We start from the raw sequence: 12,165 nt of genomic DNA, 5'->3' as shown, positions 1-12,165 counted from the left end.
TTAAATGCTTTTTTTTATTGTTGGGTGTAATTTAATGGACTGTTCCAAGGCTTAATTGCTGCTGCAAAAGGTCTGTGGACAGATCAGGGTTTTTTTTCGACAAAACCTGTTTTTTTTCATAATTTTTCCAAATGCATTTTCAGATTTGGGCGGTATGGTGACACAGTGGTTAGCACTGCTGCCTCACAGCGCCGGAGATCTGGGTTCAATTCCCGCCTCAGGCGACTGACTGTGTGGAGTTTGCACGTTCTCCCTGTGTCTGCATGGGTTTCCTCCGGGTGCTCCGGTTTCCTCCCACAGTCCAAAGATGTGCAGGTTAGGTGAATTGGCCATGCTAAATTGCCCGTAGTGTTAGGTGAGGGGTAAATGTAGGGGTATGGGTGGGTTGCGCTTCGGCGGGGCGGTGTGGGCTTGTTGGGCCGAAGGGCCTGTTTCCACACTGTAAGTAATCTAATCTAATCTAAAAAAAAGTAATCTAATCTAATCTAATGTCTAATAAGGGAAGGAGTTACACAATGGTAGTAGGTTAGAGGGAGTACTAGGGATCAAAGGGTCCTTAGTGCACAAGTCCATAGATCCCTGAAGATGTCAGATAGGTAGACAGAGTGGCGAGGAAGGCATACAGATGCTTGTCTTCATTAACAGGGGCATTTAATATAGAAGCAGAGAAGTCTTATTGCAACTTTATAAAACATTGCTTAGGCCATAAATGGAACACTGTCTTCAGTTGTGGTCACCACATTATTGGAAGAATGGATTGCACTAGAAATGTACAGAGAGATTCACCGGAATGTTGCCAGGGGTGGAAAGTCTCAGTTATGAGGAGAAATTGGAGAGTCTGGGTTTGTTTTTGCTGGAACAGAGAAAGGTGAGGTGGGATCTGACTGAGGTATAAAAATTATGAGGGGCTAAGATAGGGTACATTATGAGAATCTTTTTCTCCATTGCAGACATGTCTGATATCAGAGGGCATAAGCTTAAGGTGAGGAGTAAGTAGTTTAGAGGGAATCTAAGGAAAACTCTTATCCTTCCAAAGGGTGGTGGAAATGTGCCTCCTGAGGGATTCTAACACCATTTAAGAAACATTTGGACAAGCACTTAAAATGCCAAGATATAGTAGGCTTTGAACCAATTGCAGGTAACTGGGATTAATGTAGTTTTGTGTTCGTTGGTTGGCATAGACATAGCGAGCTGAAGAGCCTATTTCTATGCTGTATGACTCTATGACAAACCCCGCTTAACCTCAGATCACACGCCCACTTCCATCTGCCATCCATCACCACAACCAGCACAACAACTGAAATCTCCAACTCGCCCTGTTCAACAACTCAGACACCTCTAAATTTTCACTCTAGGTTCACAAAGCCTGAAATATTATAATGAAATCATAGGAAATGGTTTGAGAAGCACTGTATTAATATGTCCAACATCCAATCCAATACTGAAATATTGATCTAGATTATGTTTCCAAGCATCTGACTTTGGGTTCAAACCCTGACTATCCAACTTTAAAGTCAGAAGCTCTACAAGCTGAACCAAGTAGAAAGATAATATAATTTTTCAATATGCAAAGCAAAACAAGGCCAAAGTTACCGAAAGGCTTCTTCCAAATTCCGAATTTGTTTCATTGCACCTGTTTTCTCCTGGTCTTTCTCAGTCTGTAAAGTTTGAATCTAAATATAACAAAAATTCAAGTATTCATTTGTTATATATATTTTGCAGTATGAACAAAATCAATTGTTTTATTATCATTTAATAAAACTTTAAGAACAGTCAACAGTTTGATGTATATATCTGCTGGTGTTGTGAATTGTGGTGACTGAAAGAACCAAATTGATCTATTAAAGTCTGCGTCTTAGTGGCATATTTCAAACACACTGGGAACAATTTAGTTACAAACAGTTTCCCCTCTTTCTGGCAAGGAAGAGAAATTATAACTTGGGTGGATGGAGGTACTGCTGTTACAGGGAGAAATTTTTTCTGCCTGCAACCTTTTGTTCCATCAGCATTTTAAGAGTAGAACTAACAAAATTCCTGAATATCCTGAAAATTTCCACAATTTCACCCAACCAGTTCAAAACACGCATATTTCCCTCATGTAGCTAGAACTGAGGATCACAGTTAGGTATGCAAACACAACCAATTCAACTGTTGGTAAAGATCAGCCATAAAGACATTTCCATGAATTTTCTTATTAATATCAAGCTAGTGGAATGGCATTCCTGGAATTTGGAAAAAGTACTTAACTCTGTGTGGAGTTTGCAAATTTTTGCATGCCTGCATGGGTTTCCTCTTACTGATTTGATTTCCTCCCACAGACCAAAGATGTGCAGGTTAGGTGTATTGGCCGTGAGAAATACAGAGTTACAGGGATTTGGGATGGGGAGGGGGGAGGGTGGTGCTGGTGGTGGTTAAGACACTCTTCGGAAGTTCGGTGCTGATCCAATGGGCCCTATGGCCTCCTTCCACACTGTTGGGATCTTATGATTTCCAACTATTCTTTCTCTCATCATCTAAATTGTCAATGTTAACTAATATAATAGTTTACTGACCATTTAAGACACAATTACCACTTTTATTCCTTTCATGTAAAGATCAAACAAAGAAAAGGATAGTGGAGAAAAAAGAAGCAAAACAGGTCAGTGGGCAAATTTAATGTGCCCAAGTGTGTGCTTGGTTTGAATAGCCAGAGCATAATTATATAGTCCAGTCTTTAACCTATAGGTAAATAAGATCTGTGTGACTGTGCAACCAGCCTTCAGATCTATGTGCGTCACAATATGCATTTCTTTCCAGAATTTAGTGTATTCTACCTTAAAGTAGAAGTTTCTTAGGAATTTTGTATGTTTTCTGATGCTGTTGACAAAGTTATATTTAGCGAGTGTGAATAACAACGTTTCCAATACTAATCTGAGCTTGAATAGCTGTGCCAGGATAAAAGTAATAAGTTCCTTTAAAGCACAAATATAGGCAGACAACTTGAATGGAATACAGGTAGCTCTTCTATAATGTGATAGCTGCGTTCTTGTGCAACCCCGCATTATAGAGAAAATGTGCTTTAGAAACAGCGTTACAGCCAACATGTTTTAAAAGTTAGCACAACAACATGGATTTTGTAGAGTGCCTGAAATTCTTTGCATTGTTGGGTTATGGGTTAATAACAAGCATGGGCAACATGAGGGAGACTTCTGAGTGAGACAAAGGCCAAATGAATGAACTGAAAATTTGGTTCAAGTTGAAATTCTGATCAAAGAGGGAATAGAGTTGCTTTAAACTAAGGTTTCAAGTGAGACAGTTAAAAAGTGTGGATCAAGAGGACGACCTGCAGTGAAACCAGTCACATAGCACAGTGTGATGTGAGTGTAGGAAAAGAAGCTGATTGATGAATATTTTTAGAGTACAGTTAAGGTCTTCAGTTTATGTTTACATTTCCAGTATTGTTCTTCTTTCTTTTCTTTAAAGAATAATTGGTATTGAGTATTAGATTAAGTATGCAATTTTATAAGACACTAAAATTTTTGATGGTAAACAAATAATATCAAGTTAGGCATCAAGAGTTTTTTTATATGTGTGAAAAGGAAGAGAAAGGCCAAAGCAAACATAGGGCCTTAGGGAATGAGGTTGGGGAAATAATAACGTGCAACTGGGAAATGGCACAGGAACTGAATAACTGCTTTGCATCAGTCTTCACAGTATAGAGGACATTAACAGCAGCCCAAAAATACTAAATAACCAAGGGGTAAAAGCAGAAAAGGAGGAAAATAAATAAATACAATAACTATTACTAGAGAAAAAAATCAGGAAACTAAGTGGCTAAAGACTAATGGGTGCCTTGACCTGATGGGATACATCCCAAGATATTAAAAGAAGTAGCTATAGCGATACACTTTAGTAATCTTCAAAGAATCTTCAGATTCTGGAAAAGTGCCAGAGGATTGGAAAACTGTGAATGTAATGCCTTTATCCAAGAAGGGAAGGAGACACAAACAGGAAATTTTTGAGCCTATTATAAAGAATGTAATAGCAATGCATTTTGAAATAGATTATATAAATTACATGCTTTACAAATTTATTATATTTCTTTGTGAAGGGAACAAGCAGAATAAAGAGAAAGCAATGGATTTCACGATTTTAAGAAGTCACAACACTTTATGCTACTTAATTAAAGCCCATGATGTTGAGGTAGAATGGATAGAGGATTGGCTAACTAAAACAAAAGAGACATTTAGGATAAGGAGAGAATTTTCAGGACAGCATCCTATAACTAGAGGTATGCCACAGGGATCAGTGCTGGGGGCTACAATTATTTAAATATATGCTTAAGAAGATGAGGAAAGTGAATATACTATTGCTAACATTGTGGATGGTACAAAAATAGATGGGAAGAAAAGGAGTGAGGATGACACAAATGATCTGTAGATGGATATACACAGTTTAAGCAAGTGGGCAAAAACTCGATGGATGGAATAGCATGGTTATTTGAGGTTATGCACTTTGGCAGGAAGAATGGAAGTGCTGAATATTATTTAATTGGAGAAAGATTGCAGGAAACCAAAGTGCAGAAGGATTTAAGAGTTATCACATAGAATTCACAATAGGCTAGCATACAATAAAAGCAAATTACTGCAGATGCTGAAATCTGAAACCAAAAGAGAAAATGCTGGAAAATCTCAACAGGTCTGGCAGCATCTGTAAGGAGAGAAAAGAGCTAACGTTTCGAGTCTAACTGACCCTTTGTCAAAGCTAGCATAGAAGTTCAGCAGGTAATAGGGAAGGCAAATGGAATGCTGGCCTTGATTTCAAAGAGAATTACTTGGAGGAAAAAAGCAAATGTATGCATCCAAACTTGCAGGCAACAGAAAAATAGGTGGAAATCCAAGGTGTGGGAGGGATATAAACAGTTTGACAGAGATAGTTTGATAGGTTAAGTGGGCAAAATGCTGGCAAAAGGAGTTTATACGTCAAAAAATAAGCTGTTCATTTTAGAAGGGAGAACAAAAGATCAAAGTGTTATTTAAATGGAGAAAAGCTGCAACACAAAGGGACTTGGGGGTATTTATGCATGAGAGACAGAAAGTTAGAACACAGCTACAGCTGGTAATCAGGAAGGCTCATGGAATGTTGTCTGTTATTTCAAGGGAAATCTTACTGAAACTGTACAAGGCGCTGGTGAGACCACATCTGGAGGACTATGAACAGATTTGGTCCCCTTATTTAAGGAGCGATATAATTTCAAAAGAAGGCAGTTCAGAGAAGGCACACACCATAAGATAGAAACAGGACTGGCCTTCCTTTCATTTTGCATCCATTGAGTCTTGTTTATTACATTAGAGACAGCTAGAGGTACTTTTGAGCATTGTGATACATCAGCAAAACACCCTAGAAGAAACATTCGCTATCACTTTCTAGTAGCTAAAAGCACAAAATAAAGGATTCCTTCAGCTGTTCTAACTGCTGGACTCTACGGTTTTGCATTATAGCGATTCTTTCATAGTTTTATTGAGAGGGCAAGCAGCAGGTCGTTAACACAAAGCAGTTGTGTTGCACATGTAGACTTCTTTGGGATGCACCATTTGTGATTAGCAGCTTAATAATGCCAAATCATTTCGTTTTACTGCAACATTTCATATAATGCCTCCCATAAAACAGGTGCTATGTAATAACAGCATCCAGGATTAAAAGCAAATGGTTATTTCAGGTATTCCAAATTCAGAAAAGAAGATATCTCCTGCTCCTTTTACTTTATGATTGAAAGTATACTGTTTTGAAAATAAATGTGATGAATATCTTGACTGTTTTTAGAATTGTCAGAAGTTCTAGGTGTCATTTTTGTCATAATATAATTGACAAGTAATGCAACATATGTATGTAAGTTAGCTCGCTGATTTTGAAGGTTTGTTTTCAAAAATTTCATCACCATACTAAGTAACATCCTCAGTGAGAGCCTCTAGTGAAGCTCTGGTGATACGTCCCGCCTCCCTATTTATAGGTCTTGGTTTCTTAAGGTGGGTGATATCATTTCTGGTTCTTTTTTTTTTTACAAGGGAAGGTGGTTAGGGTCTAAATCAATGTGTTTATTGATGGAGCTCTGGTTAGAATGCCATGCCTCGAAGCATTCTCGTGTCTTTGTTTCGCATGTCCTAGGATGTGTATGTTGCCCTAGTCAAAGTGGTGCCCTTCTTTGTCTGTATGTATAGAAACTAGTGATAGTGGGTCGAGTCTTTTGGTGGCCAGTTGGTGTTCATGTATCCTGGTGGCAAGTTTCCTGCTGATTTGTCTGATGTAGTGCTTGTTTTACAGTTCTTGCATGGAATCTTGTAAATGACGTTAGTTTTGCTGGCGGTATCTATTGGATCCTTTAGGTTCATGAGTCATTGTTTAAGTGTATTGGTAGGTTTGTGGGCTACCATGATGTCAAGGAATCTGAGTAGTCTGGAAATCATTTCTGATATGTCTTTGATGCAAGGTTATGTAGCTATAGTTTTGGTTGCAATGTGTCTGCTTATTTGGGTTTGTTTCAGAGGAATTTGCAGATTGGATGTTTATTGGGTACCCATTTTTCTTGAAAACGTATAGATATTTTTCTTCTGCTTTTTGTAGTTCTTGGGTGCTGCAGTGTGATGTAGGCCGTTGAAATAATGTCTTGATGCAGCTTGTGGGTGTTGGGATGATTGCTTCTGAAGTATTTGATCCGTGCGTGTTGTATATTTGTAGACAGTGGTTTGAAGCTCTCCATATACGTTCAACTGTTACATCTAAGAATGGGAGTCTGTTGTCGTTCTCTTACTCTTGTGAATTTTATGCCTGTCAGGATATTGTTGATGGTATTGTATATTTCCTCTAATTTGTTCCGTTTTTGATGGCAAAGGTGTCATCTATGCAGCGGACCCAAAGTTTGGGGTTGGATACATGGGAGGACAGCTTGTTCAAGTCTCTGCATTACTGCTTCTGCTATGAACCCTGATAGCGGTGATCCCATAGGTGTTCCGTTGACTTGTTTGTAGGTTTTATTACTGAATGTGAAGTGGGTGGTGAGGCACAGGTCCACTAGCTTGAGGATGTTATCTTTGCTGATGAAGTTGGTGCTGTCTGGTATTTGTGGTCCTGGTTTTCCTAGTAGTGACGCCAGTGCTTCCTTGGCCAGATCAATGTTAATTGATGTGAAAAGGGCCGGACGTCAAAGGACACCATTATTTCGTCCTCTTCTATCTTGGTGTCTTTGATCAAGAATTTTTTGGGTGGAGTGGCGTGAATCTTCAATTAGGTGTTTTAGTTTTTGGTGAAGTTCTTTCTTCATACAGTTAATGGAGAGCTTCAAACCAGCATCTAAATAAAACAATACACACGGACCAAACACTTCAGAAGCAATCATCCCAACACCCACAAACGGAGTTGCATCAAGATATTATTTCAATGAGCTACTGCGAGGCATGGCATTCTAATCAGAACTCCATCAATAAACACATTGATTTAGACCTTATCTACCTTCGCTGGAAATGACATTACCACCTTAAGAAACTAAGATCTATAAATAGAGAGGTGGGACATATCACCAGCTCTTCACCAGAGACTCTCACTGATGGTGTTACCTAGTATGGTGACGAAATGTCTGAAAACAAACCTCCAAGCTCAGCGAGCTAACTTACATAGTTATCATCAACCTGAGCTACAAATCTCAAAAATCGCTAATGCAATGTATGTTTCACTGTGATTAACTGCACTGGACAGTGCATATGGAAGTGAATAATAAAAGTTATGTCAAAAGCTTTTTCACATTGATACTGTCTCTATAAAGGTTCTCGTCATTGGTCTTGGGAGGTTTATACCTTTCAATGTATTGAACTTCTCATCTACTTACAAAGAAAGAGTAAATGTACAGCATGTCATTTGTACCATGATAATGAAACAAAAAAACCCAAAAATTCTATTCCACTTTCTATGCATATTGCACACTCACTACGTTGAATGACTTCAATTCCCATAGTGCACCCTTAACAACATTTCAAATTTGAAACATTCATATCTTCTTCAACTATTGGTAGAATGGTTTGCATACCTGGAATTCATGCTGAAACAGCAGACTGCCCTCCCAATCTTGATGAAGGGCGTTTGCCCGAAATGTCGATTTTCCTGCTCCTCGGATGTTGCCTGACCTGCTGTGCTTTTCCAGCACCACTCTAATCTAAACTCTGCCCTCCCAATCTTGTTTCTTTTAGCAGGTTCATTAAACACAATGAAATAAATACCCATCAATTAATCTGCAAATTATTCACAGCAATTTGACTATTTGTTAAGCGTCATGAGTGAACCTCTCTTCTTACAAATCCTAGAAATTATCTTGGATGATGCAGTTAATCCAATTACTGATACGTGCACAACTTTTGATGCCCCCTATGTAGTTTCTATGTTGTCAATGACACTAATTGTGTAATAACAGTCTTTTCACTGCTCTGCAGAATACTTCATTACCTTCTTTTCATAAAGATGTTCCAAATGCAGCCTTTCTTGTTCAGACTTTCCCACTTGATTCTGAAAAGAAATGACACCTTAAATTCATTCATTCAAGAGGATTCAATGAGCGAGAGAATAATGGCATTAGCCTCTGCAATCATCCAATAGCTTTAAGAATCTTTCAACTTGTCCAGATGAGAGTGAGATGTTTGAGTAAATTAACCATGGCAGAATGCTACTGGAAGTCGTTCAAGTGCATGGAGAATCAAGGAATATAGTAGATATGGTTGGGTAGCATAATGAGTGATATTGACACCGTTTTCTGCAAAAGAAACACACTGGACGACTAGGGCTAAGGTTGAGGATATCTGCCGAGGCCAGAGAATCTTGCAGTGGGAGAGGAGAGATCTAGCATCATCGCTTACATAGGTACGAATGATAAAGTCAGAATTAAGAGTGGGATCCTGCATAGAAAGTAGGAAAAACTAGGCACTGAATTGAAAAGCAGAACCTCAAAGCTTATAAATGCTGGATTATTACCTGAGCAACAGGTAGATTGGCATTGTGTGTATAAAGTTAGAGATATGAATATGTGGCTTAAAGATTGGTGTGGGAGAAGTGAGTTCTGGTTCATAAGGCACTGATACCAGTATTGGGAAAGTGAGGTTGTACCATTGCGATGGTCTACATCAAAAAGACAAAACTAAAGGAGTGTAGCATTCATAAGCAAGTGAACAAAGTGATATTGCATGCTGAAGTAAGTAGATAGGAAATGACTGCCATACAGAGGTATGGTTGTAGGATGACAACAACTGGGGTCCTGAATGTTGAGGGCTGTATGAGAATAAAGTAGAATAGGATGCCAGTTTGCAGTGGAGAGATAGCACTTTTAATCAAGGATGACATTTGTGCAATAGTTAAAGATGAATTTCATTCAGGATATCAGGGTGTAGAATTGGGGAGATGAGGAACAGTCGGGTAAAAAAATACTAGTGGGGTTGTCTGCAGGCTCCCGAACAGTAATAATAATTAAGGAATAAAGTATGCAAGAAGAAATATTGGGTACTGATGATAAAGGGACAGCAATAATTATGGTGACATACATCTACATATAAAATGGAAGAATTAGACTGGCAGGATCAGTCTGGTTTGGAAGTTTATAGATTGTTTTTGAAATAGATTTTTAAAGCATTACATTCTAGAGCCAACCAGAGAGTAGCGCATATTAGACTTGGTATGGTGCAATGTTACAGGATTAATTAATTCAGATTCAAGGCATCCCTACATAGTAGTGACCACCGTATGATTGAACATTATATCCAGTTTGAAAGGTAGAAGATTGGGTGTAAGATTAGTTTTATAAAACTAAAGAATTCTCTTCTCTTGGGAGGTTGTGAGACACTGGAACTCTCTGCCTCAGAAAGTTTGGGAGGCTAGGTCATTGAAAACTTTTTAAAGCAGAGAGAGGTAAACCCTTGTTATTCGAGGAAACCAAATGTTTTCAAATGTTTAGGGTATAGGTTTGCTCGCTGAGCTGTAGGTTTGATAACCAGGCGTTTCATTACCTGGCTAGGTAACATCATCAGTGGCGACCTCCAAGTGAAGTGAAGCGAAGCTGTTGTCTCCTGCTTTCTATTTATATGTTTGTCCTGGATGGGGCTCCTGGGGTTTGTGGTGATGGCATTTCCTGTTCGTTTTCTGAGGGGTTGATAGATGGTATCAAGATCTATGTGTTTGTTTATGGTGTTGTGGTTGGAGTGACAGACCGCTAGGAATTCTCTGGCATATCTTTGCTTAGCCTGTCCCAGGATAGATGTGTTGTCCCAGTCGAATTGGTGGTTTTTTTCATCCGTGTGTAGGGCTACAAGGGAGAGAGGGTCGTGTCTTTTTGTGGCTAGCTGGTGTACATGTATCCTGGTGGCTAACTTTCTTCCTGTTTGTCCTACGTAGTGTTTGTGGCAGTCCTTCCATGGAATTTTGTAGATGATGTTGGTTTTGTTCATGGGTTGTACTGGGTCACATGTAAATGGGAATGTAGGATTCAAACACAAACAGATCAGCCATAATCTTACTAAACAGTGGAACACAGACTGAATGGCCTAGTTCTGGTTTTTTTTGTATGTTTGTATATCTCAGGAAAGCTAACAGCTGAAGAAAAAGCAGCTAGTGGGTGCATGAAAATTCATTGGAAGGAAACTTGTTCCAGCTATGTCAAACTAAGCAAGAAGATTGAGGTTAATCTTCATTGGGGGTTGGTATTTTTAAAAATATTGTTGGGATAAAAGGAATAGAGTTTGAAAGCTTTTCTAGGATTTATAATGAAATCTTTCTAACTTTTTTGTCAAGTGTAATATAGCTCATGTTTCTTTGTTTAATGATATTTTTATAATTAAAAGTATACTGGAATATCCATTACTGACCTCCACAGTTGTAAAAAGAAGAAACAAAGCTCAGGTCTATCAATCCAAGCACCTAGGAAGCATATGGTGAGGACAGTGCAGGAGAGAGAGAGAGAGAGAGAGACAGAGAGAGAGAGAACCTACACAGTTACCGCCTTTGCTGTTTCAATTTGTGTATCGCTGGACAACGTAGTGCATCTGGGAAAATTAACAAACAGTGAAATTCACAACTAATCTTGGAGGAACTGTTGGGCGAAGCTCACAGCACAGAATCAGATAAGTTAATTATTGTTTTAAGTCTGTTCAAGAGAAAGGCTGCAGTAGTGAGTATAGTGGATTCTTTTTTGATTATATGTTTTTGGAGATAGATCTCTTGATTAAACTTAAAATATAAGCCCCATAGCTATTAATTTAACCTGGGGCAGTTTTTGTAGAGGAATAAGACGGTGTTATTTTCTAGGTCTGTAGATTGTGAAGGAGCAAAAATGGCGTTTGCAGTGATATGTACTTCTTGTCACATGTGGGAGTTTAAAGAGAGTTTAAGGGTTACTGCGGATTATATCTGCCATAAATGCTGTTGGATGCAAATCTTATCAGATCGAGTGGATCGGTTGGAGAGACAGATAGAAGCGATGACGAATTTGCAACAGCAACGGTGTGTGATGGATGGCAGTTATAGGAAAGGGGGAAAATCTCAGATACAGTCACATAGATGGGTTAACTCCAGGAAGGGTGAGAGAGGTCGGCACCGAGGGCAGGAGCCTTTTGTGGATATACCCATTTCAAACAGGTAAGCTGTTTTGGAAAATGTAGGGGGTGATGGATTCTCAGGGGAACGTAGCACGAACAACCAATTTTCTGGCTCTAATGCAACGAGGGGTATGTCGGCTTCCAAGAGATCAATTGTGTTAGGGGATTCTGTAGTCAGAGGTACAGACAGACGTTTCTGTGGCCAGCAGAGAAAAAGCAGAATGGTGTGTTGTTTCCCTGGTGCCAGGATCAAGGATGTCTCAGAGAGGGTGCAGAGTGCTCTCACGGGGGAGAGGGGCCAACAGGAGGTCATTGTCCACATTGGAACCAACGACATTGGAAGGGAAAAGGTTGAGACTCTGAAGGGAGATTACAGAGAGTTAGGTAGAAGTTTAAAAAGAAGGTCCTCAAGGGTAGTAATATCTGGATTACTCACAGTGCTACGAGCTAGTGAGGGCAGGAATAGGAGGATAGAGCAGATGAATGCATGGCTGAGGAGCTGGTGTATGGGAGAAGGATTCACATTTTTGGATCATTGGAATCACTTTTGGGGTAGAAGTGACCT

At 39.2% G+C, this 12,165-nt stretch overlaps 1 protein-coding gene across 1 annotated transcript in view; it reads right to left on the bottom strand.

The window, feature by feature from the left end:
* The window catches only part of cep112 (centrosomal protein 112), a 547,625-nt gene that overhangs the window by 292,292 nt on the left and 243,168 nt on the right, over positions 1 to 12,165 (bottom strand). Inside the window, exons 17-18 of the mRNA XM_043715232.1 lie at positions 8,470 to 8,529; positions 1,594 to 1,673 (exon numbers count right to left, since the gene is read on the bottom strand). Of these exons, the coding sequence (XP_043571167.1) occupies positions 1,594 to 1,673; positions 8,470 to 8,529 (140 nt within the window). The remainder of the gene's footprint in view (positions 1 to 1,593; positions 1,674 to 8,469; positions 8,530 to 12,165) is intronic.

This window comes from Chiloscyllium plagiosum, chromosome 24, assembly GCF_004010195.1.
Source record: "Chiloscyllium plagiosum isolate BGI_BamShark_2017 chromosome 24, ASM401019v2, whole genome shotgun sequence".
NCBI classification, from domain to species: Eukaryota; Metazoa; Chordata; class Chondrichthyes; order Orectolobiformes; family Hemiscylliidae; genus Chiloscyllium; species Chiloscyllium plagiosum.
The sequence above is the reverse complement of the archived record's forward strand: the minus strand, read 5'-3'. Positions and strand labels throughout refer to the sequence as shown.